Source organism: Octopus sinensis, linkage group LG12, assembly GCF_006345805.1.
Source record: "Octopus sinensis linkage group LG12, ASM634580v1, whole genome shotgun sequence".
NCBI classification, from domain to species: domain Eukaryota; kingdom Metazoa; phylum Mollusca; class Cephalopoda; order Octopoda; family Octopodidae; genus Octopus; species Octopus sinensis.
Genome location: NC_043008.1, coordinates 32,081,075 through 32,100,317, shown reverse-complemented (window position 1 = coordinate 32,100,317; position 19,243 = coordinate 32,081,075). Strand labels below are relative to the sequence as shown.

Sequence of the window (19,243 nt, the reverse complement as noted above, 5' to 3'; positions counted from 1 at the left end):
GTTACATTTATTCAAACCCCAAAGAATTCCTCTCAACACATGACTATGATGCTCCCCTACTATTCCTGCTCACCATCAGAGATGCACATATTGTCAGCCACAAAGGGACATGCTCAATTGGTTACAGTCAAACAATTGACGAGCTAATCTGTGGTATTGAGCAGAATATTTGCTATAATAGTATTTCTGCTTGAGCAACTCAGCACTGAATCTGTCAGACATGCAATGAAACATAGTTTTAAAGCATTATGTCCAGGTCACAAAGGCAAAGTTTGAAAGGAAGTGTAGTCATTTCCTTTGATTTCTAGATAGAAGCGAATAGGAAAATAACACTTACTGATCAAAGAGAAAAAAAAAAAGAATTACAATTTTGTTACACAATGTAATGAATTTAACAGCCCAAGAAATAATAATCTTGTAAGAGCAACTCATATAGTTACTTAACCCTTTCATTACTATATTTCTGACCAAAATACACCCCTCATGAGTTTCAATTAAATTCTAAAATAATCATGAATTTAGACTAGTTTCATTAAACAACTGTAACTTTTTAACTTATCAACATATTAATGTGATATTTGGAACATAATTAAAGAAAGGGTTCTTAATCAATTCTATTGCATAACTTTTGTCTCAAAGTGACTCTAAGTACAGGTAAATCCAGGTAAACTGAGCAATAGGTAAAAATATTAAAATTTTGTTTAAACATCACCATACAAAATGAATTATCAGCTAATATTCAATTGGGTATGCAACAAAATTTTGATATGGAAAAATTGTGCACATCATTAGATTATCAGTTGAATTAACGTGAAATAAACTGAAATACTGGAATCCACCTAATTCCACCGCAAGTTTGACTGAACTAAAAAAAATCGGTCAAAACATAATATACGGTCCTGGTTATGGTATGGAAGTGATAAATTCCAGGCCACATTGTACCCTAGGCCATGCCGACTAACATTATATTCTCTGTATAAAAACTAAATCCACAGCAGTACCCAGTATTTGCTTCACAAATTTTCCAAACTTTGATCCCCCATTTTATGGGCTTTCCTGGCATATACTGTTTGTTTACATTCTGTGTAATAGTTTGTTTCCACAGTGATCGCTTCAAACAAGCATACTGAAAAAAAAAAAAAAAGTCTAACGGTTTCGCTTCCTAAGAAAGATTATGGATAGACCCCATCTCCTCAGAAAAATTGCTAATAAAAACATTTTAAAAGTTTTTACTTCATTCTGATGTAAAATCGTCTTTGCTGTCGCTATCGCTGCTTTCAGTTTCTTCAGAATTGCTGCTTTCGGTTTCAGATACAGAAATATCCTATTCATTCTTATACACCACATGCTTTTGTACCTCATTCATTCTTTTTCTCGACATCTCCATATTTTCCATTGAAAAACCTTTAAATTCGGAATCACTGCTTGATAGCATGAAACTCCTGTCTATTTTCAAAAGTTGAAAAAAAATCGACGCCAAAAAAATGTGGAAAAAATTCTCCCAAAATTCACTGAGTTCATATATCACATCAAGCAATGTCAGATACTATAATTCAACTATTTACAAAGTGAAATCATGTATTTTCACAAATGTACTAACGAGATTTGTGCTTAAATTCACATTTAAATTACAATGGGTACTCTTGGCTGGGTTGGTCTTATGAACCAAAAAGTTTTTGGGCCGGCTACAGCCGGGTTAGTAACGAAATGGTTATAATTTTATTTTCTTGTATGACCAGAGACAAATACTTGGAATAAGGAAAATGTAATGACAAGGGACTTGAGCTGAAATCACATGTTCACGCAAAAATTGTTAAGTTAGTACTAACATATACAGGGTGTTCAGGCTAAATTTAACAGTTTGCATTAAAAAAAAAGGAAACACAATATTCCATTCAAAGATAAAAATATTTTTGAAAATCTTTATGCTCTTTTACTCTATTGACTATTCACCACTACATCAAGCTGTTTCTGAAAAAAGGAGACAAAAAGAAAAAAGAAATCATCAAATTTAGCCTAAACACCATGTATAGTTCATTAAAAAGTTAATCAGAAAGAGATTATGCATTGAAGAAGAAACAAATCAATATTAGTCAATGACTAATATCATTTTTTTATCCATTTACTAGCAAATACAAGAGACAAATCTAAACAGGTTTCTGTTCTATTCTGACATCATCAGCAAAGAATAGTGGACCTATACTTGTCAAAGTAGTGACAAAGAATCATTAGTAGACATACAATATTGTACATTTATCGGTGGAGGAAAACATAACAGTTTAGAAATGAATCAATTCAGAGATATTATCCTCATGTACAACAAGAGTTAAGTCAGAGATAGCTTTTTTTCCTAAAGACACAGCGAAGCTAGGAAGAATAAGTGTGTGAGAAACAGGGCATGTGTCTTCTATGTAATGTATTCCTTGTTTACCAATGCCTTGCGAATGTGATAGTTGAAAACAGTACAAAACCCACTGTGTGTGTGTGTGTGTGTGAGAGAGAGAGAGTGAGAGAGAGAGAGAGAAAGAGAGAGAATGTTTGCATTCTGAGCTTCACATTAAAAATTGCTGAGCTCCAGACAGTGATGTCAGTTGACATGTCCCTGTCTGTTCAGCAGCTCTCCACTTTTAAAGGTGGGTGGAATGAAACCTGTCTCACTTGTTAAATGGAAAAAAAAAGTGTAAAAGTGTTAGTGAGAGGAAAGACATCTGGCTGCAAAACAATGAATACCTCCAATAATATGGGTTCATCTAATCTATACAAGCAAGGGAAAACAAACATAAAACTGAATGCATAAATTTAATATATGTATACATTTTTACACACTCACACTCACACATATATATATATATATATATATATATTATATATATATATATATATGTGTATATATATATATATATATATATATATATATATATATATAAATATATATTTCATAATCATCATCATTCCATGTTTGCATGTGTTGGATGGTGCGACAGGAGCTGACAAGGTAGAGGACTAAGATCTAGTCTGCTTTGGTTTAATATCTACAACTGAATGCCCTTCCTAATGCCAACAACACATTACTGAGTGTACTGGGTGCTTTCTGACTAAGCACTTGCAGCAGTGAGGTCACCAACCAACTTCCAAGACAAAGATTCTTAGCTGAGATGGGGAGTGGTATTGAGGAAGGTGGCTTTGTACCATTTGAGAGGCTAAACGATGATAGGATAGAAACAGCTGTCTTACTGAGGAGGATATACACACCTTGTCCCAGTTAGAGACAGATGGACAGAGAAAAGATGGTAGTGAAGATGTGCCAGGGCATACCTTCAAGGTATAGGGAAGTGAATGTAAGCAGAATTGTACAGAGAATTGGGCAGGTTAAGTGAGCAGATTGAGCATCCTGCATAAAGCTGATCATGGGTGAAGTAAGGCTCTTCAAGGTGTAAACTGGCAACCAAAAATGTTGATGGTCATGGCAAAATTAAGACTCATTGGAAACTGAGCTCATTTAAATAGAAATGGGACATCATCTCCCGAGTCAACCCAACGGAGGCTCTTGTGCATATAATTGATGCATCTTATGTTCGGGTGTCTCCTGAGATGGAAGCTCATGTTCATATATCATCAAATCTATTTGTTTTCTGTTTGGGTGTCTCCTGAGCTTCCCACTGATGCTTTGTGAGGGTCTTTCAACTGTCACCCAACACACAAACACTCAGCGTGAATGATATACTTATACAGAGAAAGAGAGAGTGTGTTGCAGATATATATATATAAAGAGAGGGAGAGTTTATGATGAGAAAAGCATAACAGATGAGAGGATCTTTTCTGATGCTGTCACATTTCAAAATTTTAAAATTAAGCGAAAGTTTTCAAATTTGGTACACTGAAATGGGACGTCATCTCCTGAGTCAGTACACTGGAGGCTCTTGTGCATGTAATTGATGCATCTTATGCATCCTTTATTTCAGAAAATTTATTTTTAAATGTTGCAGAAGTTTAAAGTTTGACAGTGATAGCTGTCTGTCGTAAAATGAAGCTGAAAACATTATGGCATCGAAGTTTTAAATAAAATGAAAGCAATTCATGTCTTATCAAGAGAGAGAGAGAGGGGACTGTAGCCTGCATGAGAAACATACATATGCAGAGAGGGAGAGAGAGTATGGTAAATATAGAGAAAGAGTATGGTAAATGTATAGAGAGTGGAGGAAAGTGTAAAAAACAGATAGGACATATTGAGAGAAATAGATTTGGCAATCTGAAAATTATATTATTTCTTATATTAAATTATATTTTTTGATTACTATTTACTGAAAAGCTTGCCTTTGAGATGCAGATTTTGAAAATCAAATCTGTTTTTCTTGAGGACACACCGGTTCAGAGCTTTTCTATGATATACAAACAAACATATGCTCTCATTTATATGAAGTATGTGTGTGTGTTATGGAAAGAAGAGTAAAACAACAGAGTGGAAGTGGGGGAACAATCACAGATGCTAAAGCAGGTGAACAGCACTCAAAGGCTCTGCTCTGAAGATGGTGATATGTAAATGTTGTAATATCTTGGTTGAAAACATTGCCCACATAATGTATAAACAAACACACACATACTAACATATAAACACATATATATATATATATATATATATATATACACACATACACATATATAATGTATATATATTCTGGTCCCGTTGCTAGAAGGTGGTAGGGATTTGTTCCCCTGTTCACAATATATCGGATGCAACTGTGTATCGTTAACCAGCTACTGGAAATATCCCCTTGGTGTTAAAAAAATCGTAGTAAATTCCGCTCAAACGGAACAGCCATGTTGAAGTGGCTACAAACATTACTTGCTAGAACAGCTACTGCAATCATCTCTTCGAGAGATTTTAGAACTAGCTTTTTAGCTTGCTGCAAAATCAGCGACAGCGTGTTGCTTGAATTTATATATATTGCGAGTAGAGGCGAGCTACAGCCATCTCTAGCAGATGAAGTGTCCAGTAGTGAAGAGAGGCAGAAATAGCCCCAAACCAGACTGGTATGCTGGTTCTGTTGCTAAGGTGCTAGGAGTTTGTTCCCCCTGCTCACAATATATTAGAGGCAGCTTTGTTAACCAGCTAGAGGAGATGTCCTCTTGAGGTTAAAAAATCACAGTAAATTCTGCTTGAAAGGAACAGCCATGTTGAAGTGGTTATGAACATTACTTGCTATATACACACACACACACACACACATGTACTATATGTTCTATATATATACATATATATATATACATATCATTGATACTATTGTGGTCACATGATCAAAGTTTGAGCTTGATTGCGCCATTTTACTTTTCTGGCTTTGCAGTATAAGCATAGCCGCTCCACTAGCAATGTGCACCAGGGAAGAACAATAGCAATGTGTACCAGGGAAGAACAATGAGCAGTGATCTGGTTTTTCTGGTTTGAAGGTGTGTCAGGTGCTGAAATTCATGAGAGGCTTTTAGCACAATACAGGGTCAGTGCACTACCATGGAAAAGTGTGTAGAAGTGGATTGCAAAGTTTAAAAGGGACTGGACAAATGTGACGCAGAGAGGGAGCAGGATGCCCATCAACTTCCACCACTGACAAGAAAATTTAGCAAGCTTGAGAGATGGTAATGAGGAATCAGTTCACCATTACCATCTCTTGGATCACTGCACTTTGTTCTTCTTTGGTGCACATTGCTAGTGGAGTGGCCATACTTACACTATAAAGCTTGATCAGGCTCAAACTTCCATCATGTGACCACAATAGTACCAACTATAAGCACGTATGCGCAGAAGGCAGAGCGACAATAATAAAGACATATAATAGCAAAAATGCAGACAATTTTTGACCTCCACTCCTAAGTGTGTGTGTTTGTGTGTGTGTAACCATTCATCCTTATAAAAGTATCCGGTTTACAAAAATATTAAAATGTGTGTGTGTGTGTGTAACCATCCATACTCATAAAAGTATCTGGTTTACAAAAAATTTTAAAAATGAATAAAAAAGCAGTGGGGTGAATTTGTTCAACTAAAAATAAAAACCAAAACCATCAAGGTGGTGCCCCAGCATGGCTGCAGTCCAATGTTTCAAATAAATAAAAGACAAAAACAAATGTCATGCTGTCAAACTTTTGGTTTATGCAGGGACAGAAATACATCACCACAGCCAAGCTGTAGCAGCGTGATGATCTGTGGAGACAATCAGTGAGATTCACTGACAAAGCATTAATTTAGCTGAGGCAAAGTAAAAGACATTTGATCAAAGTACATGGTCAAAGTGAACCTACAATGACATCATTATGATGTAAAGTGCTTAACCACACAGCCATGCCGACATCCCTATATGCATGTGTGCTTGTGTTAACCCATTTGTTAATTTTATGCCTGCTTTTCCATGCTAGCATGGATTAAACACACACATACCCACATATATACAAATATAGGACAGGACTCTTTCAGTTTTTAGGTTCTTCTTGCAAAACTTTGGTTATCCCAATATAATAGAAGACACTTGCAGTGGAACTGAACCTGAAAACACACGGCTGGGAAGCAAACATCTTAACCATACAGTTTTACAGGGTTAAAATTGAATAAATATTCTTGATTTATATTTAACTAGCAGTATCGTCTGGCGTTGCTCGGGTTTGTAAGGGAAATAACTAAAAAATGCATTAAAAATGGAAAAAAAATGACGGTAAATTTTTTTTTAAATTGTTGACTCATCGTAGACATTTTTAGAGAGTTACTTCCCTTATATAATAGTGGAAAAAATGCATTAAAATGGAAAAAAATGATGGTAAATTTTTTTTAAAACCGTAGACTCATCATAGACGCGTGCTAATACCCAGAAGGGCTCGATATGAATCACGACTATAAGATACCCGGTTTTGGTTAAACTGCACCGCAAAATGTGGGAGTAGTTAGGAATCTAAATTGTAGGAGACAGACACACAACTTGACTTTTATATACAAAGAAGATATTAAAACAGCATTTCCATTTAGATAGGCACGGGTATAAATGTGTGGTTAAGAAGTTTGCTTCCTAACCACATGCTTTTAAGTTCATTGCTGTTTCATGACATCTTTGGTGTTTTTTTTTATTGCTCACATGGGGATAAACATAGAGTGGACAAACAAGGACAGATAAAGGGATTAAATCGATTACATCAACCCCAGTGTGTAACTGGTACTTAATTTATCGACCCAGAAAGGATGAAAGGCAAAGTCGACCTCGGCAGAATTTGAACACAGAACATAATGGTAGACGATATACTGCTAAGCATTTCACCCAGTGTGCTAACGTTTCTGCCAGCTCACCGCCTTTGGTGTTTTTATCTATAGCCCTAGGATAAACAAAGCCTTGTGAGCGGATTTAGTAGAGGGAAACCGAAAGAAGCTCATTGTGTATATGTGTGTGTGTGTCCTTGTCTTGACACCATATGGTGATTGTAAATGTCATACAAGCTGTCATTCAATTCCAATATTCTGCAAAAACATGTCCGGCCAAAGGGAAATATTACCTTGCTTAGAAATAGACAGATGAAGGCTGATGGGAGGGAGGAAAACCAGTCATAAAAAATCTGCCTCAATAAACTTCATGACACACACGCAAACAAAGAAAAGTGAATGTGATGACAATGATGATGAATGATGTTCAAGTGTTCCAACAAATTTTAGAGTCAACTAGATTTAAATTTATTCACAGCTTCAGATTTTTATTGTAAACACTCAATTACTATTCAATGCATGCACATATATGAGCAGATGAATGGATGTGTGTGTGTGTGTGTTTATATTTATAAAGAATAATTTTGTAAAATTAAATCTGTGAACAGAATAGTTACAAACTTTTCAAAGAAGGGGAGAAGCCTTATGTAAATGTAACAAACAAAAAAACAAAACTATGATGATGTTAGATCATTGCATTGTTTACTTTAATTTTATGTACATGTGTATGTATGTATATGTACATATGCAGAAGGTCAAAATCTTGAGAGCATTGTTTGTGGAAGAAAACAGTGCATGGTGGGAGAAAGGAATTTGAATCAGATTGCATCAAGCATGAACAGCACAAGAGAGATGTTTGTAAGGGCCTTGATGTGAATTTGCCATATTACACTGCCTTGAAGGGATTTAGTTGAACAAATCAACCCCAGTACATATTTTTTCAAAGCCAAGTACTTATTCAATTGGTCTCTTTTGCCAGACTGCTAGGCTACAAGGACATAAACAAACCAACACCAGATATCAAGGGGTGTTGGGGGATAAATACAGACATACACACACGTATGTGTATTTATGTGTAGTATGTCTTCTCCTATACCCTAGACACTGTTTTAGACTAGGGGATAGTAGAAGATACTTGGTTAAGGTGTCATGTAATGGCAAAACAAGCTTTGTAACCACACATACACAGACACACACACACCTGCATGTGGTCGTGGGGTCTTGGTATGGAAGTTTCAGTGTTTTGAGAAGTGTGGATCCACCTCTTCGCCACTAGAACTCCCAGATCTACTCTGACTCCCTCTGCGTCCGCTTTTCCTGCTAGCATGGGTTGGACGATTTGACTGAGGACTGGTGAACCAGATGGCTGCACCAGGCTCCAATCTGATCTGGCAGAGTTTCTACAGCTAGATGCCCTTCCACTCCGAGAGTATAGTGGGTGCTTTTACATGCCACTGGCACGAAGGCCAGTCTGGTGGTACTGGGAACAGCTACGCTCAAATGATGTTTTTTACGTGCCACCTGCACAGGAGTCAGTCCAGCGGCACTGGCAACGACCTTGCTCAAATGTTTTGTTCACATGTCACTAAGGCGACGCTGGTAACGATCACGCTCAAATGGTGCTTTTTACGTGCAACTGGTACGGAAGCCATACAGCTGCTCTGGCAGTGATCCTCCTCGGTTGGAGCTGCTAGCGCTCCACTGGCTCGGGTGCCAGCCATCGAATTTGGTTCAATTTCGATTTCACTATTTATCATTATCATCATTTAATATCTGCTTTCTCTTGCATGCATAGGTCAAATGGAATTTGTTGAGACAGCCTGATTCCCATCCTCTTGCCAACTCTCTCTTGTTTTCAAGTAAGGTAATATTTTCCCATGGCATGATGTTTTCCACTGAAGACTGGAAACAGATAAAACTGCTTGCATGACACTGATGCTTGTTTACATATAAAACATCATAACAAAAATACACACCAACTCTCTCTCCCTCACAAACACACATGACAGGCTTCTTTTCAGTTTCTGCCAACCAAATCCAAAACTTTGGGTCTGCCCAAAGCTACAGTAAAAGACACTTGCCCAGTATGCTGCATAGTGGGACTGAACCTGGGAACATATGGCTGGAAAGCAATCTTCTTAACCACTCAACCATGTCTGCACATAAAGAATGGTGTATACATATATTTATTTATAAATATAGAAATATACGTCGAACACATTCTCTCCACCATTGTATCTCCTGGATTTTCAGAACAATGCAAAGGTTTATCCTAACCTCAAGCAGTCATTCTTGTTAGCCATGCACTTGGCAGAGAGTTTGTGGTGAGATCTGTTTGATTCTTCAAATCCCAAATGTTACTATATATATGTATTCATCTATTGTTCATAATTGAGTCTACATGCTATTTTTTGTATAATTCCAGATTCAACTCCAACTTTTCTTCATCAAACATCTCATACACATTGTATTTCTTCTCTAACAAAGTGCTCAGAAAAGTTAGTTAATTCCATATGTAAAGTGAATACAGGAATCAAATGAAAATTAAAAATGACCAAGTTTGAAGTTGGAATAAAAAAAAACAGTTAAAGATTAAAAAAAAAACTTGAAACCTGAAATGAAAAAAATGTTAAGGGATTAATTTTTGAAGAATATCAGTAAGAAGAAAACAACTATCAAAACATTTTGCAGATGTACAGTGAGTTCATGTAATTATGGAAATGAAGGTTCACAATTTCACCCCAACTCCATCACACAGTTTTCAGCCCTTTCTTTGAACATCCTAGATTTGAACACTTACAAGAGGATGGAAAATATTCTGAAATCCATATTTTCATATCCATACCACAACACTTGCACAACACTTGTGTGTTGGTACCTATTTTTCATTTTAAACAGGAGAGAAAATGGGGAACAAAAAAACATTATTGAAAATATTATTAAAGTAAAAATAAATATCCTCACCTGTTTCCTCGGTACTGGAGATGCTGGAGACTTAATTTGCTTTCTTGGAGCTGGTTTAGAAGGGGAATGGAAGGGGGAAACAGTCTCAGCATCTCTATCAGATGACGCTTGATGGATATTTGGTGTACTGTGGGTACTACGCAATTTGGTTAAATCTGTTCTGGGAGGGATAGCTGGAGGGTTAACAGTTGTGTCAACATCAAACGCTACAGAATGTCTCGACCTCTGTGGTAAAAGACAGTTTTCATAATTGTCCGTGCTAGAAATGGGAAGGTTTTCGTAAATACTTTCATTCAGTTGATTAGGGTCAAGAATACTCCCAGTGTTCTCCTGACTGGCAGAGAACTTCTGGTTGAAATAATTAGATACAAAATTAGGTTTTGATTCCTCATCTAATGATAATTGTTTTGTAGTTAATTTTGTTGCATCATGCACCAAACGACCATTTGCATAAGAGACCATTACGTAATTATTGCTCTCTCGTTTTTTCTGGGAACTGGAAGTGGATTTTTTACGGTAAGGTAAATTACCATAAACAATGTTTCTTTCTGTGTTTTCCCCATCTTGGAAATCTGTTTCAGACTTGTTTCTAGTAATTTCTACAGTAGAACCTTCATCGTTTGCCAAAGGTTCTTCGGCAGTTATTGGTTGTAATGCAGGAACAGGATTGGGTGATGCACTATCAGTTCCTGCAACAATGCTATCTGGTAATGGTAATGGAGGTTTATTAATAACAACATTCTCATAGTTCCCTTCTGGTGACTCCAGTGACTCGGCAGAGTTCTGAAATACTTGGTTCAGTTCTTCAAATTCGTTGATTACTTGTCGCTCAACATTTTCAAATGGGTCATCCTCCTGCTCAAACTGTGTGACATCTATCTGTGATTTTGTGCTACTGGTTGGGTTATCTGTGTGAAATGCATTGACACTCGGTTTGATTGGTGTTGGTGTGAGAATTTTGTCGGCCATATGAATATTAACGTACACACCTTCGGATGCTAAAGGCATGGGAACAGGATTCTTCAGTCGACTTTGAGCATTCTTTTTCTGAGCATGGTATTCTTTCAAGGTAGCTTCTCTGTTTTTCTTCATCTGTTGCTGAGCTTTTGCCCAGAGAATAACACCTTCTTCAGTGTGAAAGAAATACTGTAAAAACAAGAAAAGAAAATGAAGAAAATATTATTAATTTTCAGAGAGCCATGAATAACAGTATTCATTTCCATCTCTTTACATTCTAACTTCAAATCTTTGTGATTAATTTTGATTTTGAATCTGTGAATGGACAAAATAACTACAAGTCCAGCACTGCAGTAAATATCATTAACTGTTTATAGAATTTATGGTCTTGTATGTATGTTAGAAATCAATTTCCAAAAATTGATCCACACAAAAAATATTTCCTCATATTCTGAGTTACTGCCTTCTTAGATAGATCAGAGGACCATGTCTCCCTCATACAAGCCGTTTTTGGCATGTTTTCTATATCTAGATATTCTTCCAAAAACCAATCACTTCACTGAATGTACTGGATGTATTTTATCATGGCACCTTTTGAGCGTGGTTGTTGCCAGTACCACCTGACCAGCCCTCGTGCTGATGGCATGTAAAAGCACCCACTATTCTCTCAGAGTGGTTGGCATTAGGAAGGGGATCCAGCTGTAGAAACTCTGCCAGATCAAATTGGAGCCTGGTGCAGCCATCTAGCTCGCCAGTCCTCAGTCAAACCGTCCAACCCATGCCAGCATGGAAAGCAGACGTTAAACAACGATGATGATGATGATGTGTGTGTGTGTGTGAGAAAGAGTGAACATGTATGTGTGTTTCTCTCTCTCTCACACACACACATATCCATTTCATATACGTAGTCATGCATCTTTCACTTTCTCTCTTTCACTTTAAAACCAAAAGTAAATAAAGACTTTTTACGGAAATTATCGAACAAAAGTAACTGATCTGGATGACAGTTCTGAGAGTCAAAGCGAAAGATCACCCCAAGGAAATACCATTACAAAAATTTTTTCAAGTGCATTCAACGTATCTCAGCTCCAAAGATTTAGCTGCTATTTCTAGCATGCCCTGCTACCACATAACAGCTATTTGCGATAAGGGACCTGAAATACCTGTTATGTGGTGGCAGGGCATGCAAGAAATAGCAGCCAAATCTTTCCTTTTCTGGGAAAAGGAGCCATTTACACGTGATTTCGATGTCACATTTGTTGAAAGCATGAGAAATAACATGGAAAAGAAAACAAAAACCCATGAAACAAAACTCCATTGCTGGGAAACTCAGAAACTGTCCTGCTCAAGGACAAAATGCACCACCAGGAATGAAATTCAAAACCTTATGATCATGAGCCGAATATCCTAATCACTAAGTCACACACCTTCACCACACAAACTTCGTAAACTGATGTTAAATCTCTAATTCACGTGATCTTATTAAAAAACATGGAGCTAATGACTGCATAATAAGGAATTTACCCATGGGTATTTAAACCTGCCATATCAAGCCCAAATATGCTACCTGTTTTATGTTCAAACTGGCACCTGTGTTGGTGGCACATAAAAACACCATCCAAGCGTGGCCGTTCGCCAGCCTCGTCTGGCACCTGTGTCGGTGGCACATAAAATCACCCACTACACTCTCGGAGTGGTTGGCGTTAGGAAGGGCATCCAGCTGTAGAAACACTGCCAGATCTGACTGGCCTGGTGCAGCCTTCGGGCTCCCCAGACCCCAGTTGAACCGTCCAACCCATGCTAGCATGGAAAGCGGACGTTAAACGATGATGATGATGATGGCCTGATCCAGCTTTTCACACCTACCCTACAATGTCATTTAAAAATATACAATTACATCACATCACTGAAATCTCAGAGCTCCAAGGTAGTGCGTGATTAATTCAAAACAATTTGAATAAGTAGGTATTAAATTTTGACAGAGTAATATGAATACCAATGTGCTAAATTAGTTAAGGATACACATGTCAATTACAGCTACAGCAAACAAAGATTATATGGCTCTCCCACTGCCATCCACAAGAGTCCAATATTTACTAACCTCATCAGCAAGGGCACTACGATTTCGTCGGCGAAGGAGTTCCTTAGGAATAGAAACCTAGCAAGAAAAGAGAAAAGCAAAAAGTAATTATTAAACTTAGTAACATATCACCATATGAAAATACTACCACACTGACATACCATCTATCAGAATTGCATATAAAGAATGATCACTTTAATTATGTTTTTATAATTATGGTAGAATATTTCAATGTTTCCTTGGTTTTTGACTGTTCAATAACTTGCTTCTGCTACTGCAGGGGAAAAAGCAAGAGCTATGTAGAAAAGATTGAATGCAATTATTAAAAAAGCAACAAGAACTATGTTATACAAGTTATTAAGTTTATAAATTTAGTTACATATTGAAAGAATTAATGTGAAATAAATGGTCATTCATACAATATGTTACACACGGAGAAAGAAACTCAATGAAGAATCTTTACCAGCAAGAAATAGGAGCTGAATCTCTTTCAAAACACACTCTACTGTCTTAGGAAAAAAAAAAAACATTGTATATTATAGTGCTTCACTGGAAATAAAATAGGATGTCTATAGCTGAAACAGCTTTGATTGTAGTTCTATTGATAACAGCTGACCCAGGGTTAAGCAACAACATACATACATGTAGCATTTTATAACATATAAACTTTGAAAATAATTATTTTTTTAAAAAACAAAACTAAAATATTTACCTTGTTGGGCACTTTAAAAGTGGTCCCAATTCTAAAAGGGATGCCATCAAGGGCAGAGTTAGCAGAAGCCAAACCTGAAAGATATAAATTGAATAAATAATTGCAAGTACATTGTATTATTTCTTTTTATATCATAAATATCAAGGGTCAGGTTAGTTATTTTGGTTTTAAGTTACAATAGACCATCTCTACATTTCAGTTTATATTCTTTTTCTTTTCGCCATTTTCTTTGCCTTGCAACCATTTTCCTCCTCCGCTTTAAAAAGAAAAGATCTAATCTCAGAGTAACGACCTACCTGTGCCTCTACTGTTTCTCCATCAGCACAGCAGATAGATATACAACCAAGTCATGTCAAGTGATACAGCTAAAGTTGAAAAAAATCCACCCACTTTAATTCCTTGGCGTTCGAAAGGGCATTCAGCCATAGAAACCTTGCCAAATCAGATTGGAGCTTGGTACAGCTTCCTGGCTTGCCAGTCCCCAGTCAAACCATCCAACCCATACCAGCATGGAAAACAGACATTAAACAATTATGATGATGATGATGTCTCTGTCCAATCAAAATGCAGCAATTAGAGTTGAAATATATTCTGAGCTTGATTCTTATATTCATATCTTCCAGTTCTGTACAATATACTTGTGTCAAAAGAGGAAGCTAGTGTGGGTGGGAGTACTTATACCAAAGTGATCCTCCTATCAAAACAGAGTTTACTGACCCTGACATACATCAAACTAACTTTGTTACATATACAAAGCCCCTGAAAATAAGTTCTATACAACAGGTGACACATGTTCTTATTGCTGCTATATGCATATGCAAACAGAGAAACATCTGGGTGCACTCAATATGATAACCACAGACATTAAAGTGCAATGAAGATAGTTGCCAAAGGTGGCAAATTATAAATCAGCACAGACCTGGGCTGTACAACAACTACAGTAAAGATATTCCAAGCATGTAAGAATTTAGGGTAAAAATACCAAATGATTAAAGCACCATCAGGATGCTGACTTTTATTGATCTAGAGGCCAGATTCTATGCGACAGTTCAACCTTTGTTCTATGTGCTGCACTGAAGAAACATTTGCATCTCAGCAACACAGTCTACCTATCTGTAAGAAGGTACACAGAGCTGTGTTATAATTTACTACTGTAAACAGTGGCAGCACACACAAAACCACTGACAAACAAGTGTTCTAACATGATTATAATTTTTATTTAACTATTAAGGCACAGCAAGGAACAGGCATAACCATGTGCTCCAAGAGTTCTTTCTCATTGTGCAGTGCTTAGGCAAGCATCTTTAACTGTAATATCAGGCTCACCAATAACTTGCATGTGAAATTTGCTTGATGGAAATTGTGCAGAAGCTTCTCTGTGTGTGTCTGCGCGCGTATGCATACTTGTATAAATCAGTGCAATGAGTTATCCCCCTTTAAGTAAAAATTAAAAAAGCCACAAATTAACTCTGATAAAAAAATATATATAATAGGACTTTTTTTCAAACATCAAATGGCTATGAGGGACCAGTAAAATAAAATAGAAATCAAAGGGGTCTATAGGCAAAAAATAGTTGAGAAACACTGCTCTGATCCATACCTAAATACAGTAAATACAGGGACAATGCAAATATTATGTACCTTAGGTTAATATAAAGAAAAGAAAAGAAAAAAGAAATAATTATCTTAGTAACAGCAATTTCTCTTAGACATTTGAGTATTTAAAGTGTTTAGTAAGTTGATGAAAGAAACCCTTATATTGGCTTTTGGTGCAAAATGCACTCTTGTTTATATCATGAATAGGGAGATAAATCCCCGCCGTCTCCAGCACTGAGACTACCAGATCACATGATTTCAACCTTCCTTGAACCCATCAGTAATGTGGTTCTACTTAAAATATTGGTCCAGCTGTACATTATCTGTCCTTATATTGTAAACAAGCTCCAGAATTACCCAAGTATAATGTTATATGCTACATCACATAACCCTGAAACAACACTTAACTGTAAAATGGCATAAGGCTATATATCCTATTATTTTATATTAGTTTCTGTAAAGTTCAATCATTGGGCTGTGGCCATGCAGGGAATTTCAGTTGATTATGTTGATCCCAGTGTTTTTGCCTGATATTTATTTCATCAACCTTACAAAGGAGTAAAGGCTAGATACCTATGTATAAAAGTTCAACACACTGATTATACCATCTTTCATGTGTGAGTGTGTGCATATACATAAACACATACATGTAATTGGCTTCCACACTGTCTCCATCCACCAAATTTCACAGGAAAGGTTTGTTTTTCACCAGCCTGAGGTTATGCTAGAAGACTATGCTTGCAGCAGAATCAAACCTGGAATCTAGAGTCACATGGTAGCAAAGCAAACTTCTTGATTACAGAGCCATAGTTTGTGGTGTAAATCTCATAGACGTAAAGTAACAGAAATAAAAGAGAATAAAATTAACAGCACTGACCATATATGCCACGGGATGACCTGTCAGATTCCATCCTTCATTGAGCAACAGAATTACTGGAGAAAAAGAAACAGATAAAAGAAATATATATTGTCACACTTGTAAATTAAGCAATAATAAACATATATATAATATATTGTCAAACGTTTGTTTGCAGGAACAAAACATTCTCACAATGAAGTACTCAATACTTCAGGAAGTTGTATCAAATATATAAATTCCTTTATTTTTAATTAGCTAGCAGTTTTGTAAATGTGTTTCTATCCTGTAATGTCTTTAAAGCTTTGAGAAAATCTCAAGCATACAAACAGATTTATAAAGCAATAAGCTAAAAAAAAATAAAGAAATATATAATTCGTGTGTGTGTGTGTTTAGTAAATATAGATCCAATGAGTTTTCAAAATAGAATTTGCAATAAAAATACAGAATGTTCAGGCTAGATTTGACAATTTATTTCTATGTCTCTGTTTTTCAGAAATGATTTGATGTATTGATGAACAGTCAATGGCATAAAGATTAAAGTTGCAGTTGAGAAAAAGTTAACTGACAAGGAGGACCAGAAGACATCTGAAAACTAGAAAAGAGTTATCTGTATCATCATGATTCATGCTGGGTATCAAAATATCAAACGGTTGCTCAGTACTCTATGAACACTGTAAAGGCTGTAAGATGTGACATGGACATCATGGAAGCAAAGTTCCCCCAAACTACAATGGTCTTTGGATGTTATTTCCATTGAGGATGCAGTCATGCTGCTCCACATCTTTGAACAAGGCCTTAGGCTCAATTCAGACAGCTATGTGTAAAGCTGCTGGAGACTGTGGTCAAACACTGGCAGGAGAGAGTTGCAGCTGGAAGGCCATATGTATAACATGAGGATTTGGTTCCTTGCCATAGGCTTCAGGGAGAATCAGAAGTGGTTCTCAGAGAATATCAACAACTTCACCAGCCCCAATTTCTGGCCTCCCAATTACCCAGGCTGTCATTGGGCACAATTGAGAAAGACACCAAGGAAGTGTCTGCAGACCTTCCTGGAGACACATTGAGAAATTCATGTCAGCTTCCAGAGCCATCTTGAGGCCATGGTGGAAGTTAAAGGTGGCTAGTTTGAGTAAACTGTTGGACGGGATACTGTGCTTTCTTTTCCTTTCATGCAAGCTGTTAAATTCAGCCCAAACACCCTATAAAGCAATACAAAAGAAACAATAACAGTAATAACCACAACAAATATAAAGAAATATTGACAACTGACACACATTCTTTTGAATAAAAACCTACAAGTATCCTTGTCCTCCTGATCATCATCATCACATTAACATCCACTTTTCCATGCATGCATGGGTCAGATGGAAACTATTGAGGCAGATTTTCTACAGCCAGATGCCTTTCTTGTTACCAACCCTTACCTGTTTATAAACAAAATAATATTTTCCAGAGCCAGACATGTTTTTCACAGAAGACTCGAAGCAAACAACTTTGCTTGTATGATGCCCATTTCAATCATCGTGGGATGTCTAGACAAAGATACACCCAAACACACATACCTACAGTTTCCATCTACCAAATCCTACTATAGCCAGAGGCTATAGTAAAAGATGCTTACCCAAAGTGCCACGCAGTGAGACTGAACCCAAGACCATGGTTAGAAAACAAGCTTCTAAACTATACAACCTGCCAGTGCCTATAGCCATGCCTGCACCTATATGTATCCAAATTACATTTACAGAAGTTTAATATGAGGTGGCAAATATCTATAGAATGCAGGTGAACTGATGGTGGTGGTTTTGTAGTGAGGATGAAAGCAGTGAATATTATGAAATTTAAAAATTTCAACAATGATGAAGTCATAAGTAAAGGAAAACAACCCATCCCAACTTCTCGGAAAAATTTTAAAAAATAATTAAAAATAATCTCTTTAGCTCACTTCTCACATCATCTCTCTTCCTTCTCTTTTCACTCTTATCATTTCTTTACCCCCACTCACTCCGCTGCCCAGCTTACCCCCATCTCCTCCCCAAAAAGTATTCATAAATAATTTAGAATATTCCCTGTTTGCCCCATTTCTCTCTCTCTCTCTCTTTCTCTTTTCCTTGATCCCTTTATTTTTCTTACTCTCCATACTCTCTCACCATGTTATTCACTCCTCCCTCCATGCCTTTACTATGTATTTACATATGTTCCCTTTCCATTTTTATCCTTCACCCTTTTTATAAACATTATTCCTCTCACACTTCTTACATGCTTTTGTTTATTCGGTTTAGATTTTAATCTTCCACTGCCCACCTCTCCCTCTCTCTCACACACACAGTCTCTCTCTCCTCCTCTACAGTAAAAGTACATTAAATATGTATATCTCCTCCTCGTCTGCCTTCATCCAAACACACACACACACACACATATACAGACATACACACGATCGTGCTCACAAACGCAAAAGTTCACACTTAAACATATAAGCATGTAACACAACAGCTCACATATGTACGTTCACACATGTACAAACACATAAATACCCATGACTCTCTCTCTCTCTCTCACACACACACACACACACAGAGTACAATTTCTAAATCTGCAAACCATTTTAAATTATTAATTTAACATTCAGTCAAAAGATAATTCAAGTAAATCAATGTAATTGACATGTTAATCAGTAACCTAATTAGTGTGTTGGAAAGGGGTGCTTTATTTTCTTCCTAACGCTTCCTCCTCCTCCACTTCATCACAACCAAAACCACTGCCGTAATTACTATCAAAATGTAAACATTAACCCATTTGTCATCTCGGCTAAAAAGTTGAATGTATGTCGGCTATATAATCTGTGTT

At 36.7% G+C, this 19,243-nt stretch overlaps 1 protein-coding gene across 5 annotated transcripts in view; it reads right to left on the bottom strand.

The window, feature by feature from the left end:
• LOC115217975 (ubiquitin-associated protein 1) overlaps positions 1–19,243 on the bottom strand; it is a 106,709-nt gene that overhangs the window by 13,290 nt on the left and 74,176 nt on the right. For all 5 annotated transcript variants that reach the window (XM_029787705.2, XM_036507828.1, XM_036507826.1 and 2 more), the window contains 4 exons: positions 16,418–16,473; positions 13,945–14,018; positions 13,254–13,310; positions 10,196–11,341 (listed from right to left, as the gene is read on the bottom strand). In XM_029787705.2, the coding sequence (XP_029643565.1) occupies positions 10,196–11,341; positions 13,254–13,310; positions 13,945–14,018; positions 16,418–16,451 (1,311 nt within the window). In that variant the 5' untranslated portion in view covers positions 16,452–16,473. The remainder of the gene's footprint in view (positions 1–10,195; positions 11,342–13,253; positions 13,311–13,944; positions 14,019–16,417; positions 16,474–19,243) is intronic.